The sequence below is a fragment of the Vitis vinifera genome, chromosome 14 (assembly GCF_030704535.1).
Source record: "Vitis vinifera cultivar Pinot Noir 40024 chromosome 14, ASM3070453v1".
Lineage (NCBI taxonomy): Eukaryota > Viridiplantae > Streptophyta > Magnoliopsida > Vitales > Vitaceae > Vitis > Vitis vinifera.
Genome location: NC_081818.1, coordinates 1584603 through 1601143, shown reverse-complemented (window position 1 = coordinate 1601143; position 16541 = coordinate 1584603). Strand labels below are relative to the sequence as shown.

At 32.5% G+C, this 16541-nt stretch overlaps 3 protein-coding genes across 3 annotated transcripts; all 3 read left to right on the top strand.

Moving 5' to 3' along the window:
* The first annotated feature begins 3559 nt into the window (after positions 1 to 3559).
* Positions 3560 to 5187, top strand: LOC100240774 (bidirectional sugar transporter SWEET17). The gene is made up of 5 exons (XM_059742469.1): positions 3560 to 3593; positions 3705 to 3741; positions 3826 to 4036; positions 4126 to 4287; positions 5035 to 5187. The coding sequence occupies exons 1-5, from the start codon at positions 3560 to 3562 to the stop codon at positions 5185 to 5187; spliced, it is 597 nt and encodes a 198-aa protein (XP_059598452.1).
* Positions 5188 to 11774: 6587 nt separating this feature from the next.
* LOC100245867 (bidirectional sugar transporter SWEET17-like) lies at positions 11775 to 13803 on the top strand. Its single transcript, XM_059742468.1, has 5 exons — positions 11775 to 11808; positions 11931 to 11967; positions 12067 to 12277; positions 12396 to 12557; positions 13654 to 13803. The coding sequence occupies exons 1-5, from the start codon at positions 11775 to 11777 to the stop codon at positions 13801 to 13803; spliced, it is 594 nt and encodes a 197-aa protein (XP_059598451.1).
* A 1859-nt stretch (positions 13804 to 15662) lies between these two features.
* On the top strand, positions 15663 to 16139 carry LOC100264841 (uncharacterized). Its single transcript, XM_002283314.3, has one exon. The coding sequence runs from the start codon at positions 15663 to 15665 to the stop codon at positions 16137 to 16139; it is 477 nt and encodes a 158-aa protein (XP_002283350.1).
* The last annotated feature ends 402 nt before the right edge of the window (positions 16140 to 16541 follow it).

The following is a 16541-nucleotide window of genomic DNA, read 5'->3' as shown; positions in this document are numbered from 1 at the left end:
AAGTATGGCTGAATTATTAATTAATATTTGGAATCCCCACAAATTCTAAAAATAGCTTTAGAACGTCAAAAATACAATTTTTTAAAAAGAATATTTGCATATAATTTTCAACCATGGCCTTCATACTTTCTAATTTGATAGATCTTAGATCCATCTTTTTCCTTAAAAGACAAAATTTTATTTGTTTAGAATTTTTAAAGACCTATGTCATAATTATCCTGATCACTCTAATACCAAACAAGATTGATGTTGCATCGAAGTTAAGGAATGTGACTAGATTTATTGTATGGAATGATGATTGATAAGAGTGACTTACAATTGCATTTACTCAAATAACTTGAGAAAATGATTGAATTAGACTATTAGAGTCATGGTTTTTGTCTTCAAATTCTATATTTCAAGTTGTAATTGGATCTAGGGTTGGGGAAAAGAGAGCTGATCACAATAAGATAACACCAAGGATTAGGTGGAGACCCACAAATTGACCATGTGAGTGCTCTTAGTACAGACATGGTGGAACAAGCCAAAAGAAGGCACTTTAATATAAAGCCACTTTACTATTTAAGATGGTTTTTTCCATGATGAAATGAAAATTGAATTCATATATATAATAAGAGAAATATTTCCCATTCCTTAGCCGGTATGTTGGCCATGAAATAAGGATTAAGTGGAATATATATATACAATCAAGATGTTTAATGCTAATGGAGGTTTCTATCTTCATTAGTTTGTTTAATTTTTGTCTGTAAGTATGACTGAATTATTAATTAATATTTGGAATCCACAATTTAATAGTAGCCCACAAATTCTAAAAATGGCGTTAAAAGGTCAAAAATACAATATTTTTTTAAAGAATATTTGGATATAATTTTCTATAATTTTCAACCATGGCCTTCATACTTTCCAATCTGATAGATCTTAGATCCATATTTTTCCTTAAAAAGACAAATTTTTATTTATTTAGAATTTCTAAAGACATATGTCATAATTATCCTGATCACTCTAATACCAAACAAGATTGATGTTGCATCGAAGTTAAGGAATGTGACTAGATTTATTGTATGGAATAATGATTGATAAGAGTGACTTACAATTATATTTACTCAAATAACTTGAGAAAATGATTGAATTAGACTATTAGAGTCATGGTTTTTGTCTTCAAATTCCATATTTCAAGTTGTAATTGGATCTAGGGTTGGGGACAAGAGAGTTGATCACAATAAGATAACACCAAGGATTAGGTGGAGCCCCACAAATTGACCATGTGAGTGCTCTTAGTACAGACAAGGTGGAACAAGCCAAAAGAAAGAACTTTAATATAACGCCACTTTACTATAAAGCCCTAAATCACGCTGCTAATCAAGTGCATGGTTTCAAAGCTGAATTCCATAAGGCTATACTTTCAAACCAACAAAAGGGCTAGCTAGCTGCAGCCCTTTTTCTACCTCAACATGGTAGGCTTGTTGGAGTGATGGGTAAAAAGCCAATTGGATTCTCTCTATACCATGCCTTATTCTTTTTTAGGGTTTTGGAGCATTCTTAAGAGAGCCATATATCATGTTTTTCACTTTGCTTTTCAGGGAACATCATTTCAGGTAACATCATATATCAAGTAGCATATATCTCTCTAGTCAAGGGGTGGAGTAGGGTGGCCCTCTCAATCAACTCAAGCATGGGTTGGTGTCAAATCCCATTTTGGAAACTGGCATTGACAACTAGGCCATCCTTCTTTGCAAGATTTTACACCGTCTAATTTTCTCCTACAATCTCCTTAATTATGCCATCATCTTTTTCTCCTCTTTGGAATTAATACAAGCCGATATTAGGGTCCTGTTCCAATTACTTCAATGGTTGGATTTTGATATCATACATGCGTTCTTTATGGACCACTTCATGAAGTAAATTCCTATATCTAATTTGTCATAAATATGATATATCTATCGCATTTGTCAAATCTAAAGTTAATTTTGTTGAAAATTAATTCTGTAACACTCGAATTATTGATGGTGTCTACTTTGATTGTGCTTTAATGAGTACAACCCCCTTCAATAATTTCTTTCATCCCTTCACATCCAACACCGAAAGTCCTCGCCCGATACTTATCAACATAATGCTATTGTTGAGCGTTGTCACTCTCACATGGTAGAAACCGGTCTCGCATTGTTACATCAAGATGCCTCCACTTCTTCTTGCTATTGGTCCTACGTCTTCCTCACATTACAATCTATCTACCTTATAAACCATTTGCCTATACCTATGAAGAATCTTCAATTCCTCTCTAAGAAGTGATTCTCCATTCTTCCCAACTACGAGTAAAATTATTCCACCACAAGCTTGGTCCAAATTAATCCAAACCTTGTGCCTTTCTAAAGCTATTCACAAAAGGAAAGTCCATACTTGTGCCTGGCCCATCTACCAATAGCATATATGTTAGAAATTTAGAATAGTGTGTATGTGTTTTTGAGTGAAAAAGCTAAGGGGTTGGAACCTTTTTTGGGCTTACATTGTCTCCTATTTCCTTAGTCTCATGGGCTTATGATCAACAAAGTGAGAGATTTACACGCATAGGGGGCTAAGCTCATTTGTTTAGGATTTCGGGTTTAGCTAGGTCCATTTGAGTGGGATTTCGAATCCCCCTCTCACAAGTGTTTAAGCCAACCAAAAGAAAATATAAAAGGTGTTTAGGTTAACTAAAAGTAAATAATGCTTTCTTACACAATACTAAAATTAAATAATACTTTCTTACACATTACTTTGTCCGATGATGTATATATGACCCAACTTTTGATGTGTACAAATTAAAAAAAGCCATCTCCGGCCTAAGACAAGCACCATGAGCATGGTACCAAGAGCTAATTAAGGCACTTTCTCCTTCAGTTCAGACAAAATTATTTTCTCTTCAAATTATTTTGTATGTGGTTGCATTATGTCAATGACATTATAGGAATTGAAGGTAATCCAACTCTTCTTGAACAATTTGGCAGCTAGATTTTCCATCAAAGATCCTGGTGATTTGAGTTGTCCCAACTCTTCTTAAGGATTATGCACTAAAAATAATTTGCAAAGAAAATTAAATCATGGGATTAAATAATGTCTTAATTCATTCTTTTGTTACTAAAAATAATTCTCGTGAGATAAAAATTGGTATATATTAATGAGATAAAATATGGCTAACCTACTTTTGCAGATAAACACAATACACCAACGTGCTTCCATAAGAGCTTATATATGTTATTGTATGATCTGAGCACTTAATATATAAAGCACGCATTTCAAGCAATTTATTTACCATTTTCCATGAACCATTAATAAATTCAGCACATAGGATGACTACAATTTCATGGGTGCTGGTCTTAGGGTTAGGACAAGAGAGTTGATCTCAGTAAGATAACACCAAGGATTAGGTACATGGAGTCCCGTAAAATTGACCCTGTTAAGATGTGAGCGCTTTTAGTGCAGACATGGGAAAGCACTTCAATATAAAGCCCTAAAGTCCATAATGCTATACTTCCAAAACAACAAAAGGACTAGCTAGCTGCAGCCCTTTTTCTTCCTCAACATGGAGGGCCTGAGCTTCTTTGTTGGAGTGATAGGTAAAACCCAGTTTGATTCTCTCTATACAATGCTTTATTCTTGTTTCTTTTTTAGGGTTTTGGACCATGCTTAAGAGAGCCGTATATAATGTTTTTCACTTTGTTTTTCAGGGAACATCATTTCAGTGACTGTGGTTCTCTCTCCCATGTAAGTAGCATATATCTTTCAAGAACCTAGAATCTTAATTTATGATCAATACAACTTACTATAAATTTGAAATGCGATTTGCAGAAAAACGTTCTTGCGAATAGTAAAGCATAGATCAACCGAGGATTTTGAGAGCTTTCCTTATGTAATTGCATTATTGGGCACATCCTTGTGGTGTTACTATGGAGTCATAAAGCCAGGGGGCTTCATCCTAGCGACTACTAATGGTCTGGGTATCATCATCGAGCTTGTTTATGTTACATTATTCATCATTTATGCACCTCTAAGAGTAAGGGTAAGTTGCAGACTAGTTGTAACATCATGATCATATATATATTTTTCATTAATGCATGATCATTGTCTTTTATCTTGATATTTATTCAGGCCAAGACTGCCATATATCTTGGGATTTTGAATGTAGCAGTTCCAGCAATAGTAATTCTCATTACTCTTTTCACAATGCATGGAGACTTGCGCATCGATGTGCTAGGGTTTGTGTGTGCAGGCCTAAGTATAGTCATGTACGGTTCGCCTCTTGTTGTTGTGGTAAGAACCTTAATTACTTCAAAATGCTACAATGTCTACATCAAGGTTGATTAATTTTGATGCAAAATTGTTAATTACAGTGAAGTGTTCCCTTTTCGGGTTGAGCCGTTTTCCTCTTATTGACCAGTAGATTTATATATGTACCAAAGTTTAATTGTATCAACATGTTAATGTGCAGAAAAGGGTGTTGACTACAAAGAGTGTGGAGTACATGCCTTTCCTTCTATCGTTTTTCTTTTTCTTAAATGGAGGGATTTGGACCGTCTATGCCATCCTTGTGAAAGACTTCTTCCTTGGAGTAAGCTCTCATCTACATATATTGATTGTCATGAAAATGACAAATTTTTAATATTCTCTTAGGATTCAACTATCCATGTGCTAGAACTAAACTAAGTACTAAGCTCTTGCTTGGGTCCCAAATTAAATTTATCAGCCTAGCGTTTAGGAGTACAAAGGTTAATTTTGATTTATCCTCAATTTTAGGTGAAGGCTAGGAAAGAAAAATGATGTGCTAGCATCTTCCTTATCCTGAAGTCTCCGATTTCCATTTTTCGGATTCTTTAAAAGTACTTGTTCGATTAATGCGGTGCTTAGTGCTTAATTAAAGATGCATTGGGCCTTTGGCTCCTCTCCTAAGTATTATTTCTCTTAATATAATGAATTGTGTGTAGGCTGAGATTGCATGTATGTTGTGATTTAAATAAGGTATTTGGCATATAATATTAATGGTTTAACTCTAAATCATAGGTACCAAATGGGATTGGATTTCTTCTTGGAACAGCTCAGATGGTGCTCTATGCCATGTACTGGAAATCTAAGTCATCCCAAAATATTTCAGAGGAGTTGGAGGATGGATGGCAACACAAGCATTTCATATCCGAAAACAGTTCCGAAGACTAGATGTTTAACATTCATGGAAGAAAGAAAAGAAAAGAACTGTGCAAACATGGAGGCTCAAGAATACTGAAAGAATGTCATAAAGAATTGAAGGTCTTTCAATTGTAAGGGCTCCAAGATCCGGGATCGATCTCTTATTTGACACAAAGGCTACTTCATTCACATTTGAAAATTGATGCTTACATCCACTGAAGTCTGTCGGAGTTAAGAGTAGTGCAGGTCTGAAATGTATGTTGTTCTCCGTTAGGGCAGGTCACGAACCAAATCCTCCGGCTATGTTTGGTTACAGGAAAATACGAGAGAAAATAGAAGAGAAAGAAAAAGGTAAGGAGAATAAAAAATAGATTAATTTAAAGTCAATAATTTGTTTTTATATCTTCCTTTAAATTCATTTAACTTATTTTAAATCTTTGGTATAAATATTAAATAATTTAAAATTTATAAGTTTATAACTAATTTTAATTATATCCATTTTTTTTTTCTTTTGTATTTTTTATAAGACAACCAAATATGAGAAAACCATTTTCTTTATTTTTTTTTTCTTTTCCTTATTGTTTTGTGAGAACCAAATATAGCTTTAATCATCCTACTTACTTATGTTGGGAAGTTAAATGTAATTATAGACTATTCACCTTTACAAGTTAAAATTCCTCCACAATGATAATAATCTCCCGTAATAATCACAACATAATGAGAAAGGACAATAATAATATAATAACATCCAACCAAAATGACACAAAAAATAATATAAATAAACGATAAAAAACCATAGAGAGAATTTCTTCCATTTCAATAAAATTATTGGTACAAATAAATCCTCACTAGTTTTTTCACCTTAAAAACTAATGGAAACATATATCAATATTGGATGTGGGAATCCATCACCCAAAAAACAATGAATAGAAAGAGAAATCATATCATAGAAACTTCCATAAAAGGTTGATCAAAGGACTTGTATCTTCACCCTTGAACCTTAGAATAGTATCTGGAAAACAACCTAATTTTCTTTCATTTTTTCTCAACCATTTTTCACCAACATCCCAAAGCCCTAATGTTATTTACATTTGAGGTAAGAGAATACCTAAATAAAAATAGCTCAATACATGAATTTAGGAAACTTTTCATGGGCTAGATAAACTTAGCCCCAACAATTTTACCTTTCATTTGAATCTACACAAGACAATCTATAACCGAAACAAAATCTACTTATGGATTAAAGAAAATATCATATATCCAAAGTGCATGCAATAACACCCAAATGTGTATAAAAGGAGTGAAAGGCAATATACGAAAGATTCTGAAAAACAACCAAATACAGGGACATCCATATTATGTGAAAAACACTTCAAAGTAAGGAAAAAATGACATACCAAATCCAACTTACAAGAAGAAGCAAGTGTAGGCCCTCCATTTTGTCCTCCTAGCACATATCCTATTAAGTATTTGTCCTGTACTTTACATCAATTCTTTGGTGGTCCATTACTACTCGTGTAGCCTATATTTTCTAAGCCACCTTGGGGATTTTGGTTGAGGGATTTATCTAACCCCGTTGTGATTCTTGGCAACCCTAATTTAGACTTAGGTTCACTTAGGCACTCTAGACCCATTTAGATACACTTGGCCCATTAGGCACCACTTTAGGCCTATTTAGGTACCCTAGGCCCATTTAGATATACTTGACCCATTAAGCACCACTTTAGGCCTACTTAGGCATTTTAGGCCCATTTAGGTACACTTGGCCCATTAGGCACCACTTTAGGTCCACTTAGGCACCCTAGACCCATTTAGGTACACTTGGCCCGTTAGGCACCGCTTTAGGCCCACTTAGGCACCTTAGGCCCATTTAAATACACATGACCCATTTGGCACCACCTAGGCCCACTTAGGCACCTGAGGCATATTTAGATACACCTTACCCATTAGGCATCACCCTAAGCCCACTTAGGCACCCTAAGCCTATTTAGATATACTTGGCCCATTAGGCACCATCTTAGGCCCACTTAGGTACCATCTTAGGCCCACTTAGGCACCCCAAGCCCATTTAAATACACTTGACCCATTAGGCAAACTTGGCCCATTAGGCACCTTAGGCCAATTTAGATCATTTTATGCATGGATGCATGGTTTGCATGACTTGTATGGTTGCATAGCTCGTATGGCTTGCATGTGCTTGATTTTGTTTTTTTTTTGTTTTTGTTTTTATCTTTCTCTATCTATTAGTTTTATTCATTTATTTATTTATTTATAGGAAATTTCATGAGCTTAATAATCATATTCATTTTGTTTTATTTATCTATTTATTAATTTATTTTGATAGAAAGTTGCTTGAGTTGATAATTCATTTTAGTTTTGCATGTGATCTATATTTTTAATTTCGTTTAAAATTGCATATTTTGGATTTTTAATTCTTAGTTACATGTTGATTAATTTTGATGCTACAATGTCTACATCAAGGTTGATTAATTTTGATGCAAAATTGTTAATTACAGTGAAGTGTTCCCTTTTCGGGTTGAGCCGTTTTCCTCTTATTGACCAGTAGATTTATATATGTACCAAAGTTTAATTGTATCAACATGTTAATGTGCAGAAAAGGGTGTTGACTACAAAGAGTGTGGAGTACATGCCTTTCCTTCTATCGTTTTTCTTTTTCTTAAATGGAGGGATTTGGACCGTCTATGCCATCCTTGTGAAAGACTTCTTCCTTGGAGTAAGCTCTCATCTACATATATTGATTGTCATGAAAATGACAAATTTTTAATATTCTCTTAGGATTCAACTATCCATGTGCTAGAACTAAACTAAGTACTAAGCTCTTGCTTGGGTCCCAAATTAAATTTATCAGCCTAGCGTTTAGGAGTACAAAGGTTAATTTTGATTTATCCTCAATTTTAGGTGAAGGCTAGGAAAGAAAAATGATGTGCTAGCATCTTCCTTATCCTGAAGTCTCCGATTTCCATTTTTCGGATTCTTTAAAAGTACTTGTTCGATTAATGCGGTGCTTAGTGCTTAATTAAAGATGCATTGGGCCTTTGGCTCCTCTCCTAAGTATTACTTCTCTTAATATAATGAAATGTGTGTAGGCTGAGATTGCATGTATGTTGTGACTTAAACAAGGTATTAGGCATATAATATTAATGGTTTAACTCTAAATCATAGGTGCCAAATGGGATTGGATTTCTTCTTGGAACAGCTCAGATGGTGCTCTATGCCATATACTGGAAATCTAAGCCATCCCAAAATATTTCAGAGTTGGAGGATGGATGGCAACACAAGCATCTCATACCCGAAAACAGTTCTGAAGACTAGATGTTTAACATTCATGGAAGAAAGAAAAGAAAAGAACTGTGCAAACATGGAGGCTCAAGAATATTGAAAGAATGTCATAAAGAATTGAAGGTCTTTCAATTGTAAGGGCTCCAAGATCCGGGATCGATCTCTTATTTGTCACAAAGGCTACTTCATTCACATTTGAAAATTGATGCTTACATCCACTGAAGTATGTTGTTGGAGTTAAGAGTAGTGCAGGTCTGAAATGTATGTTGCTCTCCGTTAGGGCAGGTCACGAACCAAATCCTCAAGTTATGTTTGGTTACAGGAAAATATTAGAGAAAATACAAGAGAAAGAAAAAGTAAAGAAAAATAAAAAATAGATTAACTTAAAGTCGATAATTTATTTTTATATCTTACTTCAAATTCATTTAACTTATTTTAAATCTTTGGTATATATATTAAATAATTTAAAATGTATAAGTTTATAACTAATTTTAATTTTATTTATTTATTTTTTGTATTTTTTATAAGACATTCATATATGAGAAAACCATTTTCTTTATATTTTTTTCCTTTCCTTACTGTTCTGCGAGAACCAAATATAACCTTAATCATCCTACTTGCTTATGTTGGAAATTTAAATGTAATTATAGAGTATTCACCTTTACAAGTTAAAAGATTCCTCCACAATGATAATAATCTCTTGTAATAATAACATAACAACAATAATAATATAAGAACATCCAACCAAAATGACACAAAAAATAATATGAATAACCGATAAAAAACTACAGAGAGAATTTCTTCAATTTTAATAAAATTATTGATACAAATAAATCCTTATTAGTTTTTTCACCTTAAAAACCAATGGAAACATATATCAATGCTGGATGTGGAATCCATCACCCAAAAAACAATGAATAGAAAGAGAAATCATAGCATAGAAGCTTCCCCAAAAGGTTGATAAAAAAACTTGTATCTTCACCCTTGAACCTTAAAAAAACTTTTTTCTCAACCATTTTTCACCAACATCCCAAGGCCCTAATGTTATTTACATTTGAGATAAGAGAATACCTAAATAAAATAGCTCAATACATGAATTTAGGAAACTTTTCATGGGCTAGATAAACTTATCCACAACAATTTTACCTTCCATTTGAATCTACGCAAGACAATCTATAACCTAAACAAAATCTACTTATGGATTAAAGAAAATATCATATATCCAAAGTGCATGCAAATACACTTCAAATATCATATATACACCCAAATGTCTATAAAAAGAGTGAAAGGCAATATATGAAAGATTATGAAAAACAACCAAATACAGGGACATCCATATTATGTGAAAAACACTTCAAAGTAAGAAGAAAACGATGTCATATCAAATCTAACTTACAAGAAGAAGCAAGATAAAGTATTATATGCTCTATTAGATAAAATTTATTTTTCATTTTTAAAAATAGAAAATAATGTACCTTATAGTAAAATGTTAACCAAATCACACGTACACATAAATAGAAAATAAAAATAACTCAAGATTTTTAATGTGGTGTGACGATCAATGTGATCCCTATGTCCACAAGGTGCATCAACATTCAACAATCTATAAATATAAAAGAACAAGTAGAGTTACAACAGTAAAGCTATAGAAAACACCTCTCAATTATGGCTGCACTCTCTCAAAAACAAAACCCTAAAATATAAAAGAGTTAAATATATAATAAGGGCAAACTCGTCATTCATCTCATAAAAAAATTTCTCCAAGAGGTGCTACCCCTTTCAATCCCTGCAAGCTAATTGGGCGACTCGATCCTCGAGAGATCTATAGGGAGCTTGCCCCTCGCAAGCTAATCGGACAGCTTGATCCTCGACATCTCAAGTGAAATGTAACAAAACTGATTTAGGTTTCACAATCCACCATAAAATATAATAATTGTTTTACAAAAATATAAACTCATCTTATGTCTGTAAAAATTATTTATAAAATTTTTAAGATTTGAGATAGTAATTTTTTTTAATACATTTTTTAAAGATTTTTTTAAAAATATTTTTAAATTTTAAACAATTTTTTTAGAGTTAGATTCATAAAATTTACAAGTGGTATTCAAGCCCTTATTTTTGCAACTTTAGCCACGACTTGTATAATCTTTTAGCAAGTAATCTCCTTACATAATATTTCATTTTTATGCTTTGCAAAGGACTTTTACCTGGCTAATCGAGTGGCCTTTTACATAGTAAATATTTTGGTGTTAGTAATTACAACCTTTGATCGATTCTTCCCACTCATTCACTTCCAAAAGAGCTATATATAACCATAGTTCTTGGGTCCCCAGACTAATGAACTCCCACAAGATGAGTCTTAAAGAATTTTTGTACTTTATATATGAACTACTATAATTTTCTATTTAAAAAAATAAAAAACAAGAAATTTATCTAACTGAACCTTAACTTGCCTCTCTCTTATTTTCATTTAAAAATTACTAAGGAATCTTGTGGTGATTGGAGTCCATAACATAATTTATAGGCATAGGGTTTGAATCTAAAAATTAGAATTTGATAAAAAGGATTCCCCTTAGGCATACGAGTTGGCGTCTATGGATTAGAATTCAATAAAAAAATTCCACTTGGACGTGTAAGTTTTTAAATTAAACCCGTTGGATTAAGGATTTGATCACCTTTCTTTACAAGAAGGGTTTAATATACGAAGATGAAACGTACATACTATCTTTATTGTTATAATACACATAAAAATAAATTTAACATCAAAATCATAATCTTTGGTGCAACCCACTTGACTAGCAAATTGTTTAACTTAATATCCAAGATTATTTTAAAATTTTTTGATTAATATATAGAGTAATAGTGGAATATTTTTTAAGAATTCTTCTCTAAAATTAACTAATTAATGTATGGTTTAGCCAAAAAAAAAAAAATTATTTTTGTGAGAACAAAAATGGGGAAAATGACATGAAGAATAAGTTCAATAGAGCATTTCCATGGACTTTGTTATCATCATCCATAAAAAATACATACACTTGCATGGTTAATTTTGGTTTGAATTAATAATATTAAAAATAAAGATTAGGTGAAGTCTCACAGGCCTAAATGAATTAAAGATTTCAAGCATGGCTGCTAATTTTCTTTCATTTTCTTTCTCAAATGAAAATTTTAATGTTGACATTAGGTGAACCTTGGTTCCTAGATAGGTGATTCAAGGATTCTCCCTTCAAACCAAGCACAAAAGAGCTATATAGGAAGCTGCAGCCCTTTCTCTTCAATCTCCTCTCTTTTCCCAATTCAAGGTTTTCCTGATCAACATGGCAACCCTAAGCTTCATTTCTGGAGTAATAGGTAAGACCCCAATTCAATTCTCTAGAGAATATTATCTCTTTTTGGGATATATATGTGCAGGGTTTTAGGCCATATCCAATGGGAGAATCATGGTTGATCTTTTGGCTTAATTTGCTTTTCAGGGAACATCATTTCTGTACTGTACATGCTTTCTCCTGTGTGAGTAGTGATATTAGTATATGTATCTTCAAGAGTCCTGAAGTACTTAGTTTCTAATATTGCTTACAATTGGCGAAAAACTTGAAATGCAATTTGCAGGCCGACGTTCTCGCGAATAGTAAAACATCGATCGACCGAGGAGTTTGAGAGCCTCCCTTATGTTAGCTCATTAGCAACTTCATCCTTGTGGGTTTTCTATGGACTCATGAAGTCTGGAGGCCTCCTGATAGCCACTGTCAATGGTTTTGGCATAATCATCGAGCTCGTTTATGTAATCTTATTCCTCATATTTGCACCTACAAGAATGAGGGTAAAGTTGTATACAGTCATATTACAACTATATATCCCCATATATGACTATGATCATATGTGCATATGCATATTTTTCATCCATTCATGATCTTTGTCATATACTGTATCTGTTTCAGGCCAAGACTGCCATACTTGTTGTGACTTTGAATGTGGGATTTCCAGCAGGTGTGGTTCTGATTACTCTTATCGTCATGGATGGAGATTTACGGCTCGATGTATTAGGGATTGTTTGTGCAGTCCTAAATATATTAATGTATGGTTCACCCTTTACAGCCATGGTAAGAATCTAGAGGTATATATTTGATTGATCTACATGAAAGTTGATCAATTTTTTGATGAAAAAATGTTGATTAAAATGAGTGGCTTTTTATTTGGGTTTGAGCTCTATCTTCCTCTTATTGACTAGGAGATGTATTTAATATCAAGGCATAAATATTGTATTAAAATGTCAATTTGCAGAAAAAGGTGGTGATGACAAAGAGTGTGGAATACATGCCTTTTCTTCTATCTTTTTTCCTTCTCTTGAATGGAGCGATTTGGACTTTCTATGCCATCCTTGTGAAAGACTTTTTCGTTGGAGTAAGCTCTTATCATTGTTCATTAAAGTAGAAAGAAAGAAAAAATGGGAAAAAAAATAATCTACAATTGCTATAAAATGACATTTTATTTTGAATTCAACCTTTCTATATGCTACAATTGGTGCTATTGGCTAATCTATTGCTCGAAAGCCATGAAAAATGACATTTCTAAGGGTTTTCTTTTGAATTCAACCCTTCCATGTCCTTGGAATGGTACTCCTAGCTAACCTATTGCTCAAAAACTCTAATTAATTTTGAAGGGTTGAGAAATGAAGGATCTATTTTAGAACGTTTTACAAAATAATTCTTGAAAAATAGAAATTTTAAGAACAATTCTTAAAAATAATTCTCATTTATTTTCAATAACAAAATTTATTTGAAATTTTAAATATGAAAAATAATTTTTTTGACTTATTTTCTATAATGTATGATGTGAAAGTTCCCAAAATATCCTTCAAATTTTTAGTTGTTGCTGAGTACACCATAAAAAAATAGCTGTCTCAAATTTGTTTTTAAAAATAATATTTTTATCAACAATTCTCTAAAACTTTTTTTTTCTATAAGAAACTTACACAATTATTTTCGAGAATAATTTTCAAACAAGTTCTAAGATTTTTCTTAGAGGTTACATTCATTGCGAAGTACCTCAATTCATTAGTAAGGTTCAACACGGGCCAATATCTCTTCCTTCTCCTTTTGTCTTCATTTCTTCTCCTAGAAAGAATTTTAATGATGCACACTACATATCTTATGAATGAAACAATTTTTTGGGCATGGTGTTAACACTAAATTACAGGTACCAAATGGGATTGGATTCATTCTTGGAGCCGCTCAGATTGTGCTCTATGCCATGTATTGGAAATCTAAGACATCTCAAAATCTTTCAGATGTCTTGGAAGATGAATGGCAGCACAAGCTTCTGATCCATGAAAACAGTGAAGAGTAGAGGCTCAACATTGAATGAAGATGAATCCAAAGTGCTTTTTTTTTTTCAATTCATACGTGTAACTTATTTTTAATTTTTGTGATTTATTTATAAGTGCTTTGGCCTATCCAAGTAATTAATCTATTTATAAAATTAAAATGCAAAATAAGTACTTGTGGGCCCAGACAACCGACTCCAAGCCCAAATCCATTACTCAAAGCCCAATATGAGCACATCCGAAACAAGACAAACCCCGCATGCCAAGCCCAATGTGCCCTTAGTAAAAGCTTAATTGAAAGGCTAGATAATTTGAACCATATACATACAACAATGGGATATGCCAACTCTTGGTTTTTATTTGTAATATTGTCTCTATTCCTTAATAATCCAAGCCCAAGAGCTATACAAAGGCTCTTTTTTAGAGGGGGCCTTAGGCAACAACCTTAATGATGAACTAGTCTGTGCAAGGTTGAGCCAAAACCATCATTCAGAGCATACTATGAGGCCAACCTAAGGTCCCCAACTAGACAAACCCTAGCCCACTCAACCTCTTTCCATTTAGTCCTAGGTCGAGATACCCCCATAATAGGCCAAATTAATAAATCATTTTGGATGCATTCGAGTATTTTTTTTTTCTTTTAGGAAGAGTTTTTAATTTAAGAAAAAAATTTAACATAGTAGATAGAATAATATTGCTTCTTACATTAGTCTTATTATCATTTTTATTTTAATCTTATTATAAAAGTTATTTCAAATTCAATTAAATCGTCATTACCCGAAGACTGTGATTTAAAATTATTGTTTGGGATTAAAAATTTAACATAAAAGATAAGACAATATTGCTTCTCACATAAGTCTCCGTACCCTTGTTTTTTTAACTTATTATAAAAGTTATTTTATATTCAATTAAACTTTCATTACTTGAAGATTGCTATTTGAAATTATTGTTTCGATTTCAAAATTTAACATAGAAGATATTTAGTACAATATTGCTTCTCGCATAAGTCCTTGTACTTTTTTTTTAACTTATTATAAAAGTTATTTCATTTTCAATTAAACTTTCATTATTTGAAGATTGCTATTTGAAATTATTGTTTCAATTTCAAAATTTAACATATAAGATATATAGGACAATATTGCTTCTCACCTAAGTCCTTGTACTTTTTTTTAAACTTATTATAAAAGTTATTTCATTTTCAACTAAATTGTCATTAAATTACTCTATGAAATTATTGTTTCAGCTTAAAAATTTAACATAGAAGATAGGGCAATATTGCTTCTTACTTAAACCACCCCCCCCTCCTTTTTTTTTTTTTTTTTACATTCAATTAAACTATCATTACCTAACCATTTCTCTTTGAAATTATTGTTTCAATTAAAAAAATTTTAACATAGAAGATACGATAATATTGTTTCTTACTTAAGCTTTTTTTTAGCTTATTATAAAAGTTATTTCACATTCAATTAAAATGTCATGACCTAAAGAGTTTTTTTTTTTTTTTGAAATCATTGTTTCCGCTTAAAAATTAAACATAGAAGATAGGACAATATTGCTTCTTACTTAATCCCCATTTTTTAGTTTATTATAAAAGTTATTTTACATTCAATTAAATTGTGGTTACCCAAAGATTTGCTCTTTGAAATTATTGTTGACTTAAAAATTTAAGATAGAGGATAGGAGAATATTGTTTCTTACTTAAACCCCTTTTTTAAACTTATTATAAAATTATTTCACATTCAATTAGACAGTAGATTGCTCTTTGAATTTATTGTTTCGGCTTCCACTTCAGCCTTAATCGAAAAGCTATAAGAGAACCCCCCAAACTTGGTTAATTTCAAATAAGAAGAAGAAGAAGAAGAAGAAACTGAAAGGGAGATCGATGGATTCAGCCACAAGCCAAAGATTATCGATTTCTCTAGCAGCAACCCTCTCCCTAATCCTGATACATTTGACTCTAGTCAACTCTTTCACTGAAATCCCAACAGCATACGAGGTTCTTGAGGACTACAACTTCCCAGTTGGCCTTCTTCCAGAAGAGGTGGTGACAGGCTACAAGCTCAACCACAGAACAGGTGAATTCTCAGCCTATCTCAATGATAGTTGCAGCGTCTATGAAGGAGGATACCGTTTGAAATACGAGCCCACTATCAAAGGTTACATATCAAACGGCAAGATATCTAGCTTGGAAGGTGTTAGTGTGATGTTCTTTCATAAGTGGAGAAAAATTGTTGAGATCCTCCGGCGTGACAATCATATTCATTTCTCCGCGGGGGTGGCAAGAGACAGGTTCCATATTAAGGACTTTGAGGAATCTCCTCAATGTGTGTGTTCCATGAACTGCTTTCCTACTTCCTAGGCAAGCAAGCAAGCAAGCAGGATCACGATAAATCCTTCTGTTTCTCCTTAACTAGTAGACTATTGAATTTAGTCGTGTACTTTAATTTCTGACTCGTTTTCTGGATTGATTTATGTGGGTTGTGCTTATTTTAATGAATTACTGTTTTTAATTTACAGTACTTGATCTTTCCCATTGATGATGAAAAAAAGAAATTAAGAGTGCTTTTGCCATTGATTCTAAAAAAACGTTTCAAATCTTTTTAACACTTAAATGATAAAATTTTTCAAGTGTTAAAAATGTTAAAAACGTTTCCTAAAAATCACTGTCAAATGGGCTTTACACTGATGTTTTACATTACTTTCTTCCTCATATATGTACATTCAAGAACAAGTATTTCAGTGGTCTAAAAAAAAAAAGTCA